Raw genomic sequence first — 18,362 nt, 5'->3', positions numbered from 1 at the left:
GCCAGTCGCCAGCCGAGGCCCCACAAGACTACTTTATTACTGGATTCGTCCCGCAGTGGCTCCAGCTGCCAGATCCTGATCAGCACCATGCCATGGCTGCTCGAAGCATGCGATGTCTTCTGAGGCCCTCGATCTTCAACGCAGCTCTGCTACGCGACAGCGGCGATGTCGCACAGGTTGTCTGAAATGTCGAGCGCGGCGACGAAAGTGTACGTGCAAAGTCGGTGCATTCTACGCCATTGAAAGTGTGCTAAGACCGGCGACAATCAAGGTGACGAGGCCAAGCCCCGATGCCAGAACTGTGTTGCGAAGAACTTCGAGTGTCGCTACGGCACGCCTCTGACCTTTCTGGCGAAAAACAACTTCACGATCGTGGAGGAGCCTGGACAGAGTAAGGGCTTGGGGACAGCTCGGCCAAAGTACGCAAGTTTAGAAGTCAGCTACCAGAATCGCTTCTGCCAGCCTTGACGCTCTGTTGACTTTTCTCTTTAGGCCGTTGCCGATTCATCTTCGCGAAGTGAGCATAACGACGTTCCCGATTCCCAAATCAGGGATGAGAGCCTTCCAAAAGGCGCAAGCTTGTCTTCGACAAGTGCACGTACTGGTGACGTTCACGTCGTCCAATCTACGGCCGTGACGGAATCACACCAACATGGAGATCACCCTGAACTGACCGGCGGCGATTCGTACGAGTCCGCCCTTTACGGGCTTCTCGCCTTGGGTAGAAGCGCCGCCAGCCCATCGGCACCGACGGTAGTCACCGCTCCACCGCTGGACCCCTCCTTCGCTGATCTTCATTCTCCTATTCAGTCCTTGTTCGATAGAATACCTGTCCTACCTGACAGGGACGTCCACGCTAGCTTCGATGAGTCGTCTCCAACGCAACCTACAATCCATCAGGACCTTACCTCGCTCTATCTCCCACCCCTGCGTACGTTGGAACTGTTAAAATATTTCAGATACGAGATAGCGCCAATGGTAAGCTCATATGATACCAGAACCTGGCTCTGACTTCTAACCAATCACAGCTCGACATGATGGACAGAGATCAGACGTTTGGTCTGGTTGTCCCACGATTAGCAATGGTCTCTCACCCTGTTCTATTAGTCCTTCTGATGCTCTCTTCTTCTTCTTCGATAAGAGGTGTAGAGTCTTCGAAAGCAGGATCAAGCGAGGAAGAACTGAAAATGCTGGCTATAATATATGACACAAAGCAAGGGGAGGAAAGCAACACCAGACACGCTTTAGTTGCATCTGTGCTGTACATTCTGCTAGGCTTCATCTCAGACTTCTCGTCTGCGTGCCGGAATGGCGTGCTCCAGACGTCCAGCCCCTGGAATCCATCCGACCTGGTAGAGTTTTCGAGACCAGGGCGACTGGAGACGTCTTTGTATTTCCTGTCCCTTCGACTAGGTACGTTTGCGACATGACCATCCAACGGTCCAGAGGACGAGGCGCTCACATGTGGCAGAGCTAAGCGTATGCCTTATGCGATCAGAGGCTCCGCGACTGCCTCTCATCCCTCTCAGCACGATAAACCATCTGCCACAAAAGTCAGACACGGTATTGCCGTACGCGTATCAAGGCCTGCTGATGTGTGCGGAGGTCCTGAGTCTGTGCTGGGGTAGAGCGGAAGAGTCGGCCACCATGACAAGGCTGCCTCTCGCGACGCGCTGGTATCTGCTCTTTGAAAAACTCGAAGGCTGGTATAATCTGAGGCCCGGTGAGCTGCTTCCCCTTGTCGAGCTCGACCCTGGACAGGTCCCAGGCAGTGTCGACAGACACTTCCCCACGATCAGCTTCAGCACGGCGGCGGGCGTTTTCGCGAACCAGATGCACCACACGGCCATGTTTCTGCTTTTGCTCCACAAGCCCCGGAATTTGAGGCTGCAAAGCACGCCGTGGCACACTTCTCCCCTTTGGCATTCTGAAAGGGTGTGCGGGATCGCGCTGAACAACAACCGACGTGAATCTTGGGATCCTTGTTTGCTTTCATCGCTTCTGTTGGTCGCCAGAAGGATGACGCACGAATCGCAGCAGCGGGCTTTGTCCGAAGGCTTTGCTCGCATCCAGAATTTAACGGGCTTCCAGATCAGCGAGACAGTTGAAGCTCTTCGTAGCACTTGGTCATACTCTGCTGATATTTGAGGGCACATGTATTATGTCTAGTGAATTGGAAAAAAAAATTAATTTTTGCGAATCTTATAGCCCCAAATGCGCTCAAGATCGGCAACGCGCCAACTCGTCGCCCAACCCGTGGTTTGCTCAATATTCTTGAATAGCTTAATCAGCACAGCGTGCTCCGACCTATGTGTAAGATGACGCCCAGCTATCCACAGAGGCTGGACGGCGTTGTTGATGCAGCCTTGATGTGGGTTTGTCAAAGATATCCCGCAAATGCGCTTCGCGTAGCCCAGAATCAACTGTTCCTTTTGCAGAGATTGCTTGGAGCCTGCCGGGGCCATGTCCAGAAGTAAAAGGCAGGCGGTGTGATGGAGCTGATTGGCCGAGATGGCCGCCCAGTGGATGAACAAGATGTGTGGAAATGGCTTCCCATCCAGTGTTTGAAGCGGTAGCAGTTCTTCGGGCCGCTGGTCAAGCCATGCTTGAAGATCGTCCCACAGCGCTGTCCAGCGCATGGCATAGGCGGCATCGTTGCACCCGTTATCTGCGCCGAGCTCGCTGTACTTCGTACGATCTGCGAGAAGCTCGCATACTTTTGCGCACAGGTAGACCGCGTAGTTTGCATGCATGTCTGGAGATCGATGCTGAGCAAAGAGTTCCTGGGCGCGGTCTGCTGAAACTCCGGGCGCGAGCCACCGCCACGGCTCGATGAGAGTACTCTGCGTTCCGTCGGACATGAGTGCGCCGCAGAGATCTGTGTTCTGTCAGCAATCAAATCCTTTTAGAACAGCGTCTGCAAAAGAGGGAGGTGACCAACCCATCCTTGCATAGCACCAAAAGAGAGCCTTTCTCAAATCATCGCTGAAACCGTTGACGCCGAAGCTCACGAACAACGCTGCGCATCCATCCAAGTGTCTCCTCCAATCTTCTCCGCTGGCGGACATCATCTCCATACAGCATAGGATGACGCTTACTGTGATGGCATCTTCGTCGCGCACTTGCAGCAACGGCTTGAGCATCTGGATTGCCTCTTGATACAGCTCAAGGCTATCGCATGGGTTCCTGATGCCCCCCATGAGCTCCAACTGACGGGCAGAGATCGCCAGGATAGCATAGAGCAGAGCCGGCGAGCGCCGGGCCAAAGGGGGAATAGTTATTGCAAAGTTCCGGTTCGAGTCAAACATGTCTAGCTTTCTGTTACCTCAGCACATCTTCTCTGCAACTTTTCCGACAGTACGGCCGCAAGCTCGGCATCTTCGACGTTGGTCACGTACCCAAGAAGCTACCCGACCGACGTAATTGTCCAGATACTCCAAGCGGCGACCTACCGCAAGGATCTGTTTGACCGAGTCAGATCGCAGAGACGCACTTGTGTCTGCCTCGTACGACTCTCTGGCTTCATCTCTGACCGGAGTGCCCCTCCTCGTTGGTGCGGGAGTCTGCGCTGTGGTGAAAAGCAGATTGCGGAGCTCATCTTGTGAAGCGAGATAGGCAGGATCATGTGGCGACGGGTGCAAAGTCCATGTAGCTAAAGGCGAGATGGACGAATCAACGTCAATGTCCATGAACTACAGCGCCTGCGACCAAGATATTGTTTTCACAAGAGAGTGATGTTGCGCGTCAGGATCATGAACAGCTCGCACGGTGTCTGCGAACTTGCTCCAGAACGAATGTCTAACCAGCTCTGGATGGGTCGAAGTGCTTAGAAACTGCTTGTCCAATCTTTTAGGTGGGCTTGCGCTGCCTGCCTTTTGGCCATCCCAAATTATCGGCCCAAACGTTCACTTCGATTATTTCTTCACGCGTTCATTTGCATGGGAAGAGATGCCCCAAGTTTGTCTTTGCTTGTCTGCATAACAGTGGGAACGAGAGGATCAAAAAAAAAAAAAAAAAAAAAAAAAAAAAAAAAAACGAGGCTTGTCGGCTTTTCAACTCATGCAAGCGGAAACAACAAACGGTCGACCCAACCAAAGAGCAAGGCCTTGACAGGATGTGTTCCCTCTGACCACAAAATAGCAAAGCATATTCTGGCTCGTTGCGGTCCTCTTTCAAATAAGGCAATGGACTCCCAAACCGAAATGCAACCACGCCGAATTCAAGTCTAGCTACATACGAACCTGTGATGGCGGTGAAGGATCCCGATTCGCGACGTCTATTTCGTCCAAGAGACAGATGACCGAGCCCGCCAGGCTAGAGGACTGACTTCAGAGTCAATGGTCTAGGAGCCCAACCAGACGCGAACGGGACGACAGGCAATCAACGTCAAAAGTCGAATTGAATATAGCGGTCCAGAGACCTAATGCACAGCGGTCTGTCATCGCGCTCGTTGTTTCGTAGAGATTGGATAACAGTTATGGCAAAACATCTACTGTGCACCAGGGATCAAAGGTTCATACCGCAACCTTCCTACGAGGTGCTCCATTGAGCTCGTTCATTTTGCGTTCCACAGGTACAGCAAATGGAACAGGATCATCATATTGCATTGCTTTGCAAGTGGTGGAGCGTCGCCAGCAACCCTTGTGCTGGCAACGGTGCGTGTTTGATTTTAGAATCACAGCATCTGAGTACGCAAAAATGATGTTGAAAGACGGGAGGTGCACAGAACAAAATATCAATCTGGTGGAGTAAGTGTGATGTTCTTGTATTCTACGTCGCCTGTATCGCCTCACAAAATGTGCCGTCTACATCTCAGTCTTCCATGCATACGCTAACCTGTCCAAGAAAGGCCTGTCCCTTTTATGCAACTCATAGATTCGTACGTACTCCGTGTATTCTTCGGCTTTCATTCTGCCTGGTTTTTTTTTCTTCACCAGCTTACTTGTCCGAACTGTCGCCCAAAATCTCCGCTATGACCGACTTGATTCTGGGCTCCTTTCCAGCCGTTTCTCCCTTGATTCTCTCAATCGCCTTGTCAAAATCAAGTGCCTCTCTGGCCAAATCTCTAAAATCGCTCCCAAGACACAAAAGCGTCCCAGCGCCCACGAGTGCTCTGTACAAAGCCTCTGCATCTACAGCTGCCATACATACCCGAGTGCACGCATCCAAAAGCGTGATGGCACGGTCCGTATCGTGGTTCTCCCCGCCGGCAGCTATCAGTACGCTGTAGTTAATGTACAGAGTTGTGAGAGCGACGCTCATATTACGGTTATTTGACGTAGTAAAGGGTGACACAAGAGCGTTTACCTTGTCGAACTCGGCGTCCATGAGCGCGCGTCCAGACTCATGGCCGAATAAGTTGGCAAGCGCACGTACGGCCATCATTGCGTTATTGATGGGCGCGTTGGCTGAAATGTTGTCACTCGATGCGAGGATGTCGATTAGTGTCTGGGAGCCCTCCCCGCTAGTCAGCTCGACAACTTTCGGCGACGCTGCAGCAAGTCTTAGAAGATCGAGTCCCGGAAGTCGCTTTTCCGCAGGCCAGTCCGTAGCCATATGAATAATCATGCTGACACCTTCATTTGTGAGTGCAATAGATGCACTAGGGTTTTTGGACAGTGAATCAAGTTGTTGGGTTGTCTTTGTTAGGACTGCGAGGTTCGACGGGCTGAACGTAATGTCCTTACGCCCATCTGCTTCAAGCTGCTGGTTGAACTCTTGGGCTTTCTTCAATATCGTGGGCAGGTTCGCGGTTGTGATGGACAGATAAGATGTTTGTGGTAGAACCTTTGGTCTAGATGTCGCCGTAGGTGGGGTGGGAGCTCCAACCTCACCAGGTCTATAGCGAGACTCCTGGCCCCAGGGATCTGAACCCGGCACGTTGGTCTGCTGCTGGCCGATCGTCGCACCTTGGGTATTCGTGATGATAAAGTTGGCGACCTGGTCCAAGTAAGCAGCGGGAAGCTCATTGTCGTTCAGGAACTTCTGCGCGGCCTCATACGGGTTCTGGGTTGTGTTATAAGGTAACTTCAGGGCTGGCTCGCCGTCTTTGATGTCCACATCGAACACATAGTCGTACTCTTTACCGTTGTACGTCGTCTTGGATCCGCCTCCCGATGCGTCGACGACAGTTCCTACCATAACCCACTGATTCGCTGCTGTCGACCACTGATATGCAGACACGTTGCCGTTTGTTTCCTTGATCATCTGCACCTGACCCTCCTTCGTGCCAGACTTTGAGGTGAGAAACTCTGGACCTGGTAAATCGGTCTTGTTGATGCCGCCAAGGCCCTGCTGAGGAATCGCTGACGCCTTGACCTGCTCCTCAAATGCTGTTATAACGGATGGAGAGCCTTGTCTCTCTGTTGAACGCGAGAAGACTCGCACGACTTTGTCGCTGGCGCCCGTCACGATATCTCCGTTTTCCTTGCAAACAGCCACGTCCCAAACAGAAATGGCTGGATGCGTTATGACCTGGATACACTGGCCATTGCTCCATATCCGCACAGTGCGATCCTCGCCTGCAGAAACAATCTCGCCTGTGGGAAGCACAGCTAGCGAATAGATGAAATTCTCATGTCCGTGTAGTTCACCTAGCAAGTGCCCCTCTAATGTAAGCAAACGTATCACGCCGTCGTTTCCGGCGGCTGCAAATTGTGCGCCTGACCAGTGACTTGGTGGTAACTTCGCGAGCGCTCTAACTACGTCGGGTGCTGGAGGAAGCTTCCGAATCAGTTTTCCAGAAGGATGGTATACGTGAATATTGCGATCAGCGCTGCCTGCCAAGATTTCCGTTAATACACGCCGTAATCTCCAAACAAGGTTGAAGGTCTATGGAGTGGTATCGGGGGATAAAGGACAGAACGGGTCGTAGCCAGATAGCACGTTCGACCTTACTCCATCCTCAGTCTCAATATTTCAGACTGGCATCATTGCACGACAATCTTGCACAATGCACATGCAGATCACTACATTTTGAGCGACCTCTGCCAGAACCTCTTCGCCCGGGACAGTAGCCGCTGGCATGGGGTGTCATGATTGAAGTCTTTCAAAGGGCAGAAAATCTGCTGCTATTTGCCATACTGAGAATTAGACTTCATGCTTGGCACCCTTAACACTGCAGACCAAAATGTCATGGCACGACGGGTTCCTGGCACAATGTGGGCGCATACAAAGATGAAGACCTTGTGCTAGTCCGCCAATTATTACCGAAGCAGGAACTCACCTGTTAATATCGTTTCTTTGTCGTAGTAGCAGACGGCCCAGACGCTAGCTGTATGGCCTTTCAACTCAGTACTGGCATCCCAGCGCCCAACCTGCCAGACACGAGCCTCTGTGTCCCAGCTGCCGCTCACTATATTCTGCCCGTCCTCACTGACGTCTAAAGCGCACACATTGCCCGCATGGCCCAGCAGCAGAGCATCGGCGTTATCCTGGGGTAGCTTTCCTGGCGCCCGAACCTCAATTATAGCGTCCCGGCCACCGGCCACGATGAGCCCCTCAGGGTATGCCGGTGACGCGGGTACAAAAGCAACGCTGTTCACGAAGTCGGAGCCGTTGGATACGAATGTGCAGTCATAGGTTGGGGGGGAGGGCTTAGTGACGGTCCAGAGCCGCACAGACTTGTCTCGTGAGGCGGAGAGGACAAAGGAGGGTCGCGGAAAGGCAACGGCTCGAACCTGTATCCAGAGTTGGCCATGTTAGCAAGTGAGTCCTCAGGTTTGTTCTAGGTAGCGTTCTTCGAGGGCCATTCATCGCTGTCATGATTATGTGCCCCAGTCTACGAGCAAGCTGTGCGGAGCGTCCGTAGACAAACTAGTTGGCCACCCGTTGTTTCAGCAGGGCGTGAAGCAACATCAGGCTCCATGAAGCTCCGTGAAGCTCAACAGCGGCAGTAGACCGCCGTCATGGCAGGTTTCAATAGGAGAAGCAGTTCCATCATGAACGTTGCGAAGCGAGCCACTGGTCAGGCTGGAGGCTGCAGAAGCAGAATCAGCAGCTTCAGCATCGACAACGGCAGCGACAAGGGAAAGCAGAAAGGAGTGTGCTTGTAGCAGGGTAAGACTTGCATCATCATCGTGCCCCTCCAAAGAGGCTGAGAGCTTGAAGTTGGTCATGCGAAGCGAAATCCAAGGTCAGCCAAGGCCAGGAACGCGCAAGCTACTCCCCAGATTCAGTGTGGCACTAACAAGCTGGAGCAGTGCCGGGCAGCTGCACAGCGTTACGTAGGTGGGTGCGGGATTTGGGTTTTGGTTAAGGGTCGGACGATCGGTGATATGGGGTAGAAACAGCAGCAGTCAGCAGATTCGATCGTGCATCCGGACAAAGTCAGTAGCGGGTGCGGTATTGCAGAGCTGTAGCTTTTGCTTCCGATTGTGGGTTTGTTTCGCTGGTCGAGTGGCTGTGGCGGGGGCGAGTCACGACGGACTGATGAAAGAGGGAAGTCACGTTCGACGTCCCAGTGACCAATGACCGAGCCGACCTGGAGGAAGCTGCGACCAGACCGGGAACGGCGCGAGGAGCGCTAAGCCATTCCTAGCAAGACCCCATCGGCGAGCCGGCGTTCTGCAGCCGCCGATGCTCTGGCACGAGCACACAATGGACATGCACGCACAAGTACTGTGAGTTGATGCCACACGTCAGGGCAGCGAGCACGGTGAGCCGTTCTACCCCAGAATCGTGGATGACGATGCAAAGCTGTGCGGAGCGCGGACTGACAGAAAGCTCCGCTTCGACACGTGACGCTACGCAGCGGTACGTTACGGTAGCTCCTGCTTCAGGCTGCTTGTGACCAACATGGCTGCTCTGTTTGTCCGACGGCGGCGTTTCGTACGACGATGTGTGCGACCGCAGCTGTCAGTGGTTGCTGCATGCTGGCTTTTCATCTTGGCCAAGCGTCTGGTTCTTTCAGTAGGGTACAGTAGTAATCGTAGGAGAGTCTCGCAACGAGATCTGAGAAAGCAAATCGTGGTGGCCCCAAGCTAACTGCAGCCTCGCCCTGGTCGTTGTCGGTGGAATGCACAGACCCGGCCCCCTGCCGCGAGAACGACCTCATTATTCTTAATGACCATGTTTCTGCCGGTCCCATGGCCTTGAACAACAATAATTTCCGTATTCGTGCGGTTCTCCTGCCTCCACTACGAAAGCGGACATTTCCCCAGAATCCATGCCTTGTGCGAGATGACCAATGCATGCAATCAATAACGTATATTGAGGGGACGAAAGCTTGGGCGATCTTCATATACTTCCGCCACGATGCTGATACCAAGATGGTCCTCTCGACACAGACATCCATGACGGACAGTGCTGCAGCGTGGGAAGTTAGTAGGCAGCGAGACCGCCGACCAGACTGGAGTTGGGACGAGATCGGCGGTATCACAAATGCCGCTGCCGTCCTTTGGCACGCTCAAGTATACAAGTATTTGTACTGGGCTTTAGCGCCACCAAAAACGGTCGACTCCCTATCGATAGCCGCGCTGGGTCCCTGATTCGCACGACGACGCTCCGTTTTGGGAAATGTTTGTGGCTTTTCTGAGCTGCCTGCCCTCAAAAATATTCTGCTCGACAGGTAGGGGTGCGCAATAAGCGAAAGCGCTGGAGGACGAAGCGCTAGAGACGGCCCTGCTACTCGGAATATTGGGAGGTAAAGTGCGGGCATGCTGGCAGAAAAAGAGTCTGGGCGAGCGACGGTGGATCGCTGCTGCGGTATCAATGGAGCAGGTGGTGTCAGTGGTGCCAGTGGTTGTCCATGGTGGTGTGCAAGAACACTCCACCTCGTGTGCAACACAGGAAGTATACGAGGCCAACGCGAGCCTTTCAGAACAAGGCAACGGTCAGTTTTAGCGCGATCGAATCGACGTTTCAGAGAGGATGACGCTGGCGCAATCTGGGGAATAAAGACGAAGGGCCGCGAATACTGTCTGGGCATATGACTGCAGAAGCTGCATGCCTAAGAAAGCAGACACACCAATCCCTAGCTTGAGCAGACAGCCGTCGGCCGAGACGCAGGGATGTGTGCTGTTGGGTTTGCCCTCCAGCGTTCGCTGGTCGGAGTCCGGGGCGCGTCTAGCAAAGCGTGGCCAAGGGCTTCGATCCACGGCCCGCGTCTTGAAAGCTACGAGGATAGAGACGAGGGAGGCAGTTGGAGTGCATTGTGCTTTTTCAATCCACGGGCGGCTAGAAAGAAGTGGCATCGAGCATGGCTACAATCCCCGCGAAACCGCGCAGAGCAATTGTTGGAAATGGGGAGAAAGAGAGAGGGAGAAAGGGAGGGGGAGAGAGGGTGTGTGAGAAAGAGAAGGAGAGAGCGAGATTTCGTATGTGGTAGGTCTTCCTGATGCGCGGATGCTTTTGAGGCAGGAGAGGAGGCGAAGGAAGAGTACCACAGTAGGGAAACGAACATGCACTCCTCCCTATAGCGAATAAGCACACACACACACTCACTCCCTCCCTCACTCCCTCCCTCACTCACTCCCTCACTCACTCCCTCACTCATTCATTCATTCGACCATTCATCCGTTCATTCGCTCGCGCCTCCCTCGCTGCTCCTGTGCGCAACTACACACATACACACAGACACACACAGACACACGCACGTACGCGCACGCACGCGGAACTCAGTGCCCTTCCACATCTGCACAAGTCAGTAGCACCGGGCCCGCGTCATGCACGCCACAAGCGGTGCGCACTGGCTTTCGCTGCTGCTCGGATTTCCCAGCCAGGCGGCTGACCCCCATCGCTTCTCGACTCTCTCTGCAGCTTGTCGCCCCCGCCGATTTGCTCCCCAGCAAAAACGTAAACGCGGCTCCATCCAGGATAGCTCTGCTTTTGAGACCAGATCTCTGCTGGGTTAGCACCGCGACGGACCAGCCCTCATGCTGCGCTTTTAAGAGGTGCCGCCAGCTGCTGCTGCGGCGAGACGATGCGACAGCCGCATTTCATTGCTGCAGCAGGAAAAAAAACCAGCCTGCTCAACACCCACAACCTCCCGCTTCCCGCTTGCGCCCGCGTCCACGCTCACGCTCCGCCGCGCACACGCAGCCGTGCTCAGTCGCACTTGCCCGCACTTGCGACCCGGTCGTCGCTTCCTGCTGTACCTCGCTACACCGCGTCCTCTCGGCGCGTATTTTCGTCACCAAAAGCGCTGCCAAAAGCAAGTTAGTGCCAACGACTCAACGACGGGAAGGAGCGCCGCATTGATCCTTCGTTCCTTCTCCCTTCTCCTCTTTGTCTGCGGCGCCTGCAGCGTGGGCATGTTTCCCACTCGCACCTGCCGTCGACCTGATTTATTGATCCACTTTCAGCCTCTCTTCAGCCCTGAACGCCTCATCAACTTCGTCCATACCAACGTTCGGCATTCCCGGTCGACCCTTATACTGCAACCACTACTTCTCTACGTCCACGACCGTTCTGTGCATCGCGCGGCATCTTATATCTTGTGGCAGCCGACCTTTTGTTGTTTCAACCCTCAACGGAACTCCCATACACACAACCTGTTCTGCCGCCACGCCTGCAGGAACACACAGCAAACGTCACTCTACGATTTGCTGGCGTCCCCACTTGACCATTTCTCAAGCCCATATTACCAAACCACTGCAGCATACTCGGCTCGCTTTTGACGACATATCCTCCTTTTCGAGATCGTCACTTCCTCTTCTTTTGTTTTTTACTTGAGCTTGCTCCTTCTGCGTACTTCTCCAAACATGGACAACATCACAGTAGAGCCTTCGGGCGTCGATCTCATGAACGCTCTTAACACGTAAGTGTATTTTCCCCCAGCCCATCAATTCATTTTTAAAGCTTCCTACTCACAATCAGCATCTTAGGCTTTATGAAAATCGCAAATCCTCCGACCTTACAGTCTACTGTCGGGGACGAACTTATCCGGTCCATAGGGCCGTCTTGTCTTCGCGCTCAGATTTCTTTGACGGCGCATGCAGGAATCCATTCAAGGAGTCACAACAAGGGTGGATTGACCTCAGCGAAGATGACCCTGAGGCCGTCCAACACATGATCAACTGTATGCTCATCTCCATGATACCTGCTGCGCAATTGTCTGCAGCAACGAGAGAGAGGAAAACGAATTGAACGCTGACATGGATGGCAACCGACAGACTTCTATACTCTCGATTACCTCCCAGCTCCGCGCTCCCGACCCTCGCGAGGCTGGTCTATAGGAACCGAGAATCAAAGCACACCGAGTCTCTCGTCAACACCGTCAAGCTATTTCAGTCCTGCCCCAAGCAGTCCAGCGACACCTACCTTTCCGCGCGAACAGCAGCGCAGACTCAACTTGTCTATGGTCGAGGATCCTCTGCTTGCGATTGCTGCGGAAGTTGCAGCCAAGCCAGCCTCCGCGTCGCCGATGCTCTCCCGCTTTGGAGTTCATTCGCCCCTTGTTCCGTCGTCCGAAATGGCGTACTTGCTTGCAGTGAAGGAACCTGTGCATCCAATAACTCCTATGGACACGATGATCCGCGAGGAGCTACTGAGTAAGGCATTCGACGAGGAAGAGTTAGTACACGATCAGTCGACGGACTATCACAATGCACATCTGGTAGTGCACGCCAAAGTGTATGCCATTGCGGAACAGTAAGTCATCAACGCTAAATCCCTGTTCCCCCTTTTCTCCCCACGGGCCCAAGCCAAGTCGACACATCACCTTTCTTCTCTGCAAAGGCCACAAACCCCTGTATTGCCTTCCACACCTTTTTGTCCCTTCCCTTTGCAGACTCCGGCCAGGGATGACACGTGCAAATATAAATAGAATCTCGGAACTAACGTAAAGGTTGCAAAAATAGATACGGCATCAAAGGCCTCAAGACGCTGGCTAAGAAAAAGTACGCAGCACAAGTAACACACCACAGAGAATCGCGCGAATTTGCAGCCAGCCTGCCAGAGATCTACGATGGCACAATCGAAACGGATCGCGGGCTAAGGGACATTGTCATAGCCACATTCAGGCGTTTTCCAGAGCTGGCTCAACGTCGCGACGTCCAAATCGTGATCAAAGATACGCCCGGTCTCGCCTGGGAGCTTTTCCGACTAGCTTGGGGACTTCCTGTGTGAAAGTCGGAAGTGTATACGAAAAGCTACCTTTTTTTTCTCCTTTGTCGAAACCGAGACATCACACGGCGCGATTTCGTTAAAAAGATACCCCACTCGCTTTTTTGGGATTTTTGAAGGGCAAGAAGCAAGCGAGCTTGTGAAAGCGGCATGAACAACAATAAGCATCCGAAACACCCCAGCCGGTTAGCGAAGAGTGGGAAAGGACTGGGCATCCTTCAGGCATACGCTATCTGCACTGCTATTAAACCCCAGAGTATGAATAGGGAGACATGGGAGCGTGAGCAGAAGCCTGTTAGTGTCTCGTCAAGTGCAATGACGCGGGAAACTGCCGCTATGCAGATTACCACACTGTCTCTAACGGAGATATGAGTTGTTAATGGCCTTGAAATCTTCCTACAGCAAGGTTTGAAGCTATTTTGAAACGGTGACACTGCAGCTCTGCGGAAGCGGTAACAAGCTTAGAAAGTTGTTTTAAGCTGTAATACAGCAGCTGTGCGGAAGCTAGTTGTGTCGCTCAAGAGCTGGAGCAGTGTGAGGCATGCGCACCACCATCCTAGATGCATTGGTGCAGTTGTAGACCGCCGAGGAATGTTTTATTTTTATTAGCGATTGATCAGCTTTTACTGCATAGCGCTTCGGGAACCAGAATCGATCTGCATATTACCCTAGAACACGGTTTTGCACATGTACTAAATATATTGGTCTTATTGTGATCTGGAATGTTAAAAGCACCATGTAAAAATCACTTAAGACTCTTCGATTTTCATGTGGGCCAAAACAAGCTAAAGTACGGACTTCGACGGTACAGCGATGTCATAACCGACTCTCCCTACCTTCCCCACAAGTCTCAAACGCAAAGTTGGAGTCACTGACCTGAACATTTTCCAAGTCTCTCGTCTACGGCAACGATCGTCGATCAGATCGTCTTCCTGATATCAACACGCGAGTGCCGATCTCATGAACAAGCAGCGCCACACTACTGCTTGGCTTCAGCTGCGGACGACGCGGCGGCCATGTGCGCTTGGAGACACTGTCCTAGCGTCCGTTCAACTAGGAACACGCCTTGACCTCATGGCACGCAAAGGAGACTGACCTAGTCGCCAGCTACACCGTTTATCAAAGCAATAACAAGACAGTTATTGCTCGTTGAGGCTACAGGAGTAGTAACTTGCACCAATACTGGGAAAAGCTGGCGCGTTGACGCATAGTAGCCGTGTCATTTCAACCTAGTTCGCTCTAAACACTACGGGCCTGGGAGACATCCGACGGGTGGCGGCCGTGCTGGCTGGATGTGGAGCGACGGCGGGAAGGGATGCCTTTGCCATTGCTTTTCCGATACCACTGTCGCTACTAATTCCACTGCCGCCACGTTGTTTGGACTGTCTGCTCAGCTAAAGATTTTGATACCGGGTATGGCTGGCTGGGTTGGCGACGGGGGATGTCGCTCGCAGGAACCCAATCTACGGATCAAGCCTGGAACGATGTTGGGCTTTTGCGGCCGACCTGTTCAGAGGGCTAATGTTGCTGGCAACAATAGAAGCACCAATACCGCCACGATTATTCGTCTTTCCTTTTTCAACGAACTGAGGTGCGGAATCCCACGACGAGGCAAAAGAAAAAGAAAGCAGGATCCCACCGATATCGATCCCACCACAAAAAGCCACAGTAGAGAAAGCGCCACAAATGCTGGGGGAGGTTTTTTGATGTCTGTGCCACGATCTAGAACGCAAGAGTCGAAGGCTTGTCTGGCGCTCCATGCCGATCATTGGGTCGTTCGTAAAACCGGGGCCGCGAGAACATCGACGATGGCCAAGCTACGTAGCTTTTCCCATGCGGCTGAAAAATGCAGCTGTTTAACTTTTCCCATTGTCCTTTTGCGCTTTTCATGCACGCCACCCCGTTGTGGTCTGGTAAAAGCCACGCGCGTTCTCAGTACCCAAGTTATCCACGGACTTCCCCGGCGGCGGAGGTAAGCTAAGAGTGCTGTCAAGCACGTCTAGCCCCGCTCTAATGATGTTTGAACAAGCCAAGTCTGACCATGTGTTTTGTTGGATGTCCGAGAGCGTACGCATGTGCCAGGAGCGCATTTAGTTTTGCCCTTTGCCCCAGAGGTGAACTGCATGGCGCCAGGAGAAACCATGAATTTGCTTCCAAAGATGATTGTTGGCCTATCCATCTCACCGAACGCGCTGACGAACATTGTGGCTTGTTCGAGTTTTCGCTTAAAAGCGTAAACAAGCACTATGTCTGGGCGACAGAGATCGCGAATAGCACTCATTTCCACCGGGCAACTGTCGGCTGGTTCCTGCGTACAACAGTCTCCGCTACCCTTTTCATTCCCCCTATCCATGTGGGACGATGGTACGATTGTATCACCGGTGCGCTGGCCATACTCCTGATCGCCATTTCTCCTTCGTGCACGACTGAATGTCTCATCCTCCTGCACCAGAGAATATGCCTGTGACAACCTGGCGCTTTCGTGTCATGAACGGAGCCTGGAATTCGCTCTTGGCATCCCAGTCCATTACTCTTTCGTCTCGTCCAGACCTTTGGACTCTGCGTTTCAACCAAGGAACTTTCAAGCAATGCAAAGACTGAAAGCGGGTCTCCTGGATCAATACATCATGGCTCTGCTTGATGCGTGGACGTGATGCATATCACAACGAACGGATGATGCTGACACTTTTTTCTCTAGCTCATTTACAACAATGCTGCTCATCACGCGCAGGAGAAATGTCATGCTGGCCCAAATCAGGGAGGCCACTTCATGGTATCATATCGTCTCAACCTGACGTGTGATATGGCCTGCCATTTGTACGGCTATCACGGCCTGACTGCTTCATAATGGTAGTTGAACCGGAAAAGAGAGGCGAGATACCGGCGTCGCCTTCGGCTAAGTCATTCATCGTCTCGTCATCCAACATATCTCATATTCCGTTCAAACTCATGACCTTACTAATGTATAGGTTAAGAAGTACCTCGCTAATCAAGATGCCATTACGCTTTGATATGCGATCTGGGTAGTTGCAAAAAGTTCGCAAGAAGGCATAAATTAAATGCAGCACATCGCGAAGAGCAGCTACAAGGCTTGCAGACTTAGGAGGATTGTCTTAGTCGAAGTGCTGACATTCTCTCAGCTCAAAGTCCACACCTCCGCCATGTCTTCCTCAAAGAAACCCCGGAATTGCGTGACAACGATCGCCCGCTCCAGTAGTGTCTTGATAGTGTAACTATGGCGGCGCTGAGCTCCTGAAAATCCGTTAAGAGGACTGTAGAACGTCCTGCATATCACAAAACACTTCTACGTCGGAAAACTTTGTCCCGGAAGGCTGCGCTGTGTTAGAAGGTTCCTGAGAATGTCCACTACAAGACATGGCCATGGGGCAATATCCGTGCCAACCAAACGGTTCTAGGGAGGATTTGATCGAATAGTCCTCTTCAATACCAGTGGACCCATGAGAGACGAAGCGGCCGTAGTAGTGCAGCGATGTCCGGAGAATCCTGTCTATCTCTATCTCTCTGTGCAGTATATGATAAAGCAGATCCGCCTCGAACCATCATGCGTAATGCCACCCGAAACGGTCTGGACACACGCAGGCCAGGCACTACGCTTAGTATAAAATCCGGCAAGTTCCTCGTTTGCATAGAGAAAGCTCTTTAGCAGGGTGGATTCCGGAGCGAAAGACATATGTTTGCAATGTTTCTGCAAGCTAGGATCTCGGATATGTCGCACAAGGCTGACCTTTTTGGTCCGTTTGCAGCACTGGCACGGCGTCCGGACAAGACGCCTTTCACCGGCCCCCAAAGCATTAATGTGCCGTGACAGCATAGAAGTGCGACGCAACGTCTGTCTGTTATCCTTCCAAGCGAGGGAGACGATGCTTTCACTGGCTTCGTGGGGGTCTTGCCGAAAGGATCTGCGGTCTAGGACTGGGCGTACGGTGGCAATAGGGCGCGGCAGAGATTCAATGCTTCCAAAGACAACTTTTCAAAAGCCTTTTGGTTCCCATTCTAGATAAAAAGGATGCCGCTGGTCGTGGCTCTGGGCAACCGGCCCGTGATTGACATTTGGCCCCTCATGCATGTTCTGCTTGGGTTTTCCCTGATTAGCTCTCCCAAACCTGCACGCCTCGAGTCGCCCTGGTCCGGCAAGTTTTGAGGGGGGCAAAAAATAAAAGAAAGAGTCTAGATGCGAGTCCATGTGGCTCTCCCGACTCTCACCACCTGTGCCGTTCCCCTTCGCCTTATCAAAACCTGCGGATCGCTATCATGTGCCGGCAAGGCGTCACTCCCCCATGTCGACTGGCCTGCCTTCACAACACTGGACCAAGAAAGGGGATCTCGACAGCCTTTGATAACCACGATTTTTAGCTTTTTTTTTGTCCCCCAACAGCACCCAGGAGTAGGTGCGTAGTAAAAAGCCAAAGCTTCAGTCACATCGCCGATCCCTGCAGCGCACCGGACTTAGCCAACCTTCGCACAGAGAAAGGGCATACCGCCAGGCAAACAGAAAAAACAGGGAAGAGAAAGGTCGCAGCCCAGGCTCATCATCAACAATGAGCCGCAAGCCTAGCGACGATCCACGTCCTTCCCCCCTCCCCCCCCCTCTTTTCTTCCTCACAGCCAGAGAAAATTGGTGTAGCATTAACCGCTTTTTTTCTTTTTTTGAAAAAATAATTCTTCGCTGCCTTGTAGCTTTTGCCACCGGGTTCAGCCTTTCGAAGCCCAGGTCGCATATACGCCAGTCACACACTCCCCCCTTCCATTCGACATGGCGGAAGGAAGAGCGAGAGAAAATATCACGACAGCGTGGGGAGAGAGAGAGAGAGAGAGAGAGAGAGAGAGAGACGTTAAAACAGTAGCGCATCGGTCCGAGAGGAGTCCAAGTTCGAAGCCGGGAACAGAATTTCTCTCTCTCTCTCTCCGTCCCTCCCTTCCTTCCTTCCTTCCTCCCTCTGTGTCTGTCTATGTATATATATATGTGTGTGTGCGTGTGTGTTAGCGTGTGTATCTAAGTGTGCGAGGGTCTCTCACTGTCCAGCTTACGCAAGGAGTCCAGGCTCGTGATAGCCCGAGTCGGCTCGCGTCAAAAGCCCGGTGGAAAAGTCCAGGATCGGAGTGACTGGCCAAGACGCGTGCTTTCTTCCCTTCCCATCTTCCTTCTTGTCGTTGTTTTTCTCTCTTTATGCTTTTATGTCGGGTTTTGTCTCGGCCAGAGACAGGCAGGGAATTACATCCGTCCTCGCCGAAGCGTACGCTGCTATCTCTCTGCCTCTCTCTCTCTCACACACACA

The 18,362-nt window shown here is 52.7% G+C and overlaps 5 protein-coding genes across 7 annotated transcripts; 3 read left to right on the top strand and 2 right to left on the bottom strand.

Moving 5' to 3' along the window:
* Positions 1–85: 85 nt before the first annotated feature.
* Positions 86–2,185, top strand: PV09_04421 (uncharacterized protein). The gene is made up of 5 exons (XM_016357764.1): positions 86–209; positions 272–435; positions 493–978; positions 1,029–1,413; positions 1,472–2,185. Exons 1-5 carry the CDS (start codon positions 113–115, stop codon positions 2,146–2,148), a joined length of 1,809 nt encoding a protein of 602 aa, XP_016214556.1. The 5' UTR covers positions 86–112; the 3' UTR covers positions 2,149–2,185.
* On the bottom strand, positions 1,005–3,780 carry PV09_04420. Of its 2 annotated transcripts, XM_016357762.1 has the most exons (3): positions 3,399–3,780; positions 2,942–3,314; positions 1,005–2,878 (listed from the first exon to the last, which is right to left on the bottom strand). In XM_016357762.1, exons 1-3 carry the CDS (start codon positions 3,687–3,689, stop codon positions 2,187–2,189), a joined length of 1,356 nt encoding a protein of 451 aa, XP_016214554.1. In that variant the 5' UTR covers positions 3,690–3,780; the 3' UTR covers positions 1,005–2,186. The 2 variants fall into 2 exon arrangements, with proteins under 2 accessions (XP_016214554.1, XP_016214555.1); XM_016357763.1 differs by having other exon boundaries at positions 2,942–3,780.
* Positions 3,781–4,739: 959 nt separating this feature from the next.
* PV09_04419 (uncharacterized protein) lies at positions 4,740–8,446 on the bottom strand. The gene is made up of 3 exons (XM_016357761.1): positions 8,070–8,446; positions 7,226–7,679; positions 4,740–6,779 (listed from the first exon to the last, which is right to left on the bottom strand). Exons 1-3 carry the CDS (start codon positions 8,115–8,117, stop codon positions 4,939–4,941), a joined length of 2,343 nt encoding a protein of 780 aa, XP_016214553.1. The 5' UTR covers positions 8,118–8,446; the 3' UTR covers positions 4,740–4,938.
* A 640-nt stretch (positions 8,447–9,086) lies between these two features.
* PV09_04418 (uncharacterized protein) lies at positions 9,087–9,488 on the top strand (the record flags this gene model as incomplete). The annotated part of the gene is made up of 1 exon (XM_016357760.1): positions 9,087–9,488. The coding sequence occupies one exon, from the start codon at positions 9,087–9,089 to the stop codon at positions 9,486–9,488; it is 402 nt and encodes a 133-aa protein (XP_016214552.1).
* Positions 9,489–9,841: 353 nt separating this feature from the next.
* Positions 9,842–13,931, top strand: PV09_04417. 2 transcript variants are annotated; one of them, XM_016357759.1, is made up of 5 exons: positions 9,842–11,250; positions 11,304–11,758; positions 11,826–12,019; positions 12,114–12,591; positions 12,801–13,931. In XM_016357759.1, the coding sequence occupies exons 2-5, from the start codon at positions 11,703–11,705 to the stop codon at positions 13,066–13,068; spliced, it is 996 nt and encodes a 331-aa protein (XP_016214551.1). In that variant the 5' UTR covers positions 9,842–11,250; positions 11,304–11,702; the 3' UTR covers positions 13,069–13,931. The 2 variants fall into 2 exon arrangements, with proteins under 2 accessions (XP_016214551.1, XP_016214550.1); XM_016357758.1 differs by having other exon boundaries at positions 9,842–11,758.
* Positions 13,932–18,362: the final 4,431 nt, after the last annotated feature.

Source organism: Verruconis gallopava (genome assembly GCF_000836295.1).
Source record: "Verruconis gallopava strain CBS 43764 unplaced genomic scaffold supercont1.12, whole genome shotgun sequence".
NCBI classification, from domain to species: domain Eukaryota; kingdom Fungi; phylum Ascomycota; class Dothideomycetes; order Venturiales; family Sympoventuriaceae; genus Verruconis; species Verruconis gallopava.
Note: the sequence above shows the minus strand (reverse complement) of the source record. Positions and strands in the feature narration are given on the sequence as shown.

Coding starts and splice junctions, on each gene's coding strand:
- PV09_04421 (XM_016357764.1), top strand. CDS start 113: ATGTCTTCTGAGGCCCTCGATCTTCAACGCAGCTCTGCTACGCGACAG. Junction 210..271: donor TCGAGCGCGGCGACGAAAGT/GTACGTGCAAAG, acceptor GCGACAATCAAG/GTGACGAGGCCAAGCCCCGA. Junction 436..492: donor CAAAGTACGCAAGTTTAGAA/GTCAGCTACCAG, acceptor TTTTCTCTTTAG/GCCGTTGCCGATTCATCTTC.
- PV09_04417 (XM_016357759.1), top strand. CDS start 11,703: ATGGACAACATCACAGTAGAGCCTTCGGGCGTCGATCTCATGAACGCT. Junction 11,759..11,825: donor CTCATGAACGCTCTTAACAC/GTAAGTGTATTT, acceptor TCAGCATCTTAG/GCTTTATGAAAATCGCAAAT. Junction 12,020..12,113: donor CGTCCAACACATGATCAACT/GTATGCTCATCT, acceptor GGCAACCGACAG/ACTTCTATACTCTCGATTAC.
- PV09_04419 (XM_016357761.1), bottom strand. CDS start 8,117: ATGACCAACTTCAAGCTCTCAGCCTCTTTGGAGGGGCACGATGATGAT. Junction 7,680..8,069: donor TGGAGGGGCACGATGATGAT/GCAAGTCTTACC, acceptor CTCTGGATACAG/GTTCGAGCCGTTGCCTTTCC. Junction 6,780..7,225: donor CAAAGAAACGATATTAACAG/GTGAGTTCCTGC, acceptor AAATCTTGGCAG/GCAGCGCTGATCGCAATATT.
- PV09_04420 (XM_016357762.1), bottom strand. CDS start 3,689: ATGGACATTGACGTTGATTCGTCCATCTCGCCTTTAGCTACATGGACT. Junction 3,315..3,398: donor TCGGTCGGGTAGCTTCTTGG/GTACGTGACCAA, acceptor GGTAACAGAAAG/CTAGACATGTTTGACTCGAA. Junction 2,879..2,941: donor TTGGTGCTATGCAAGGATGG/GTTGGTCACCTC, acceptor GACAGAACACAG/ATCTCTGCGGCGCACTCATG.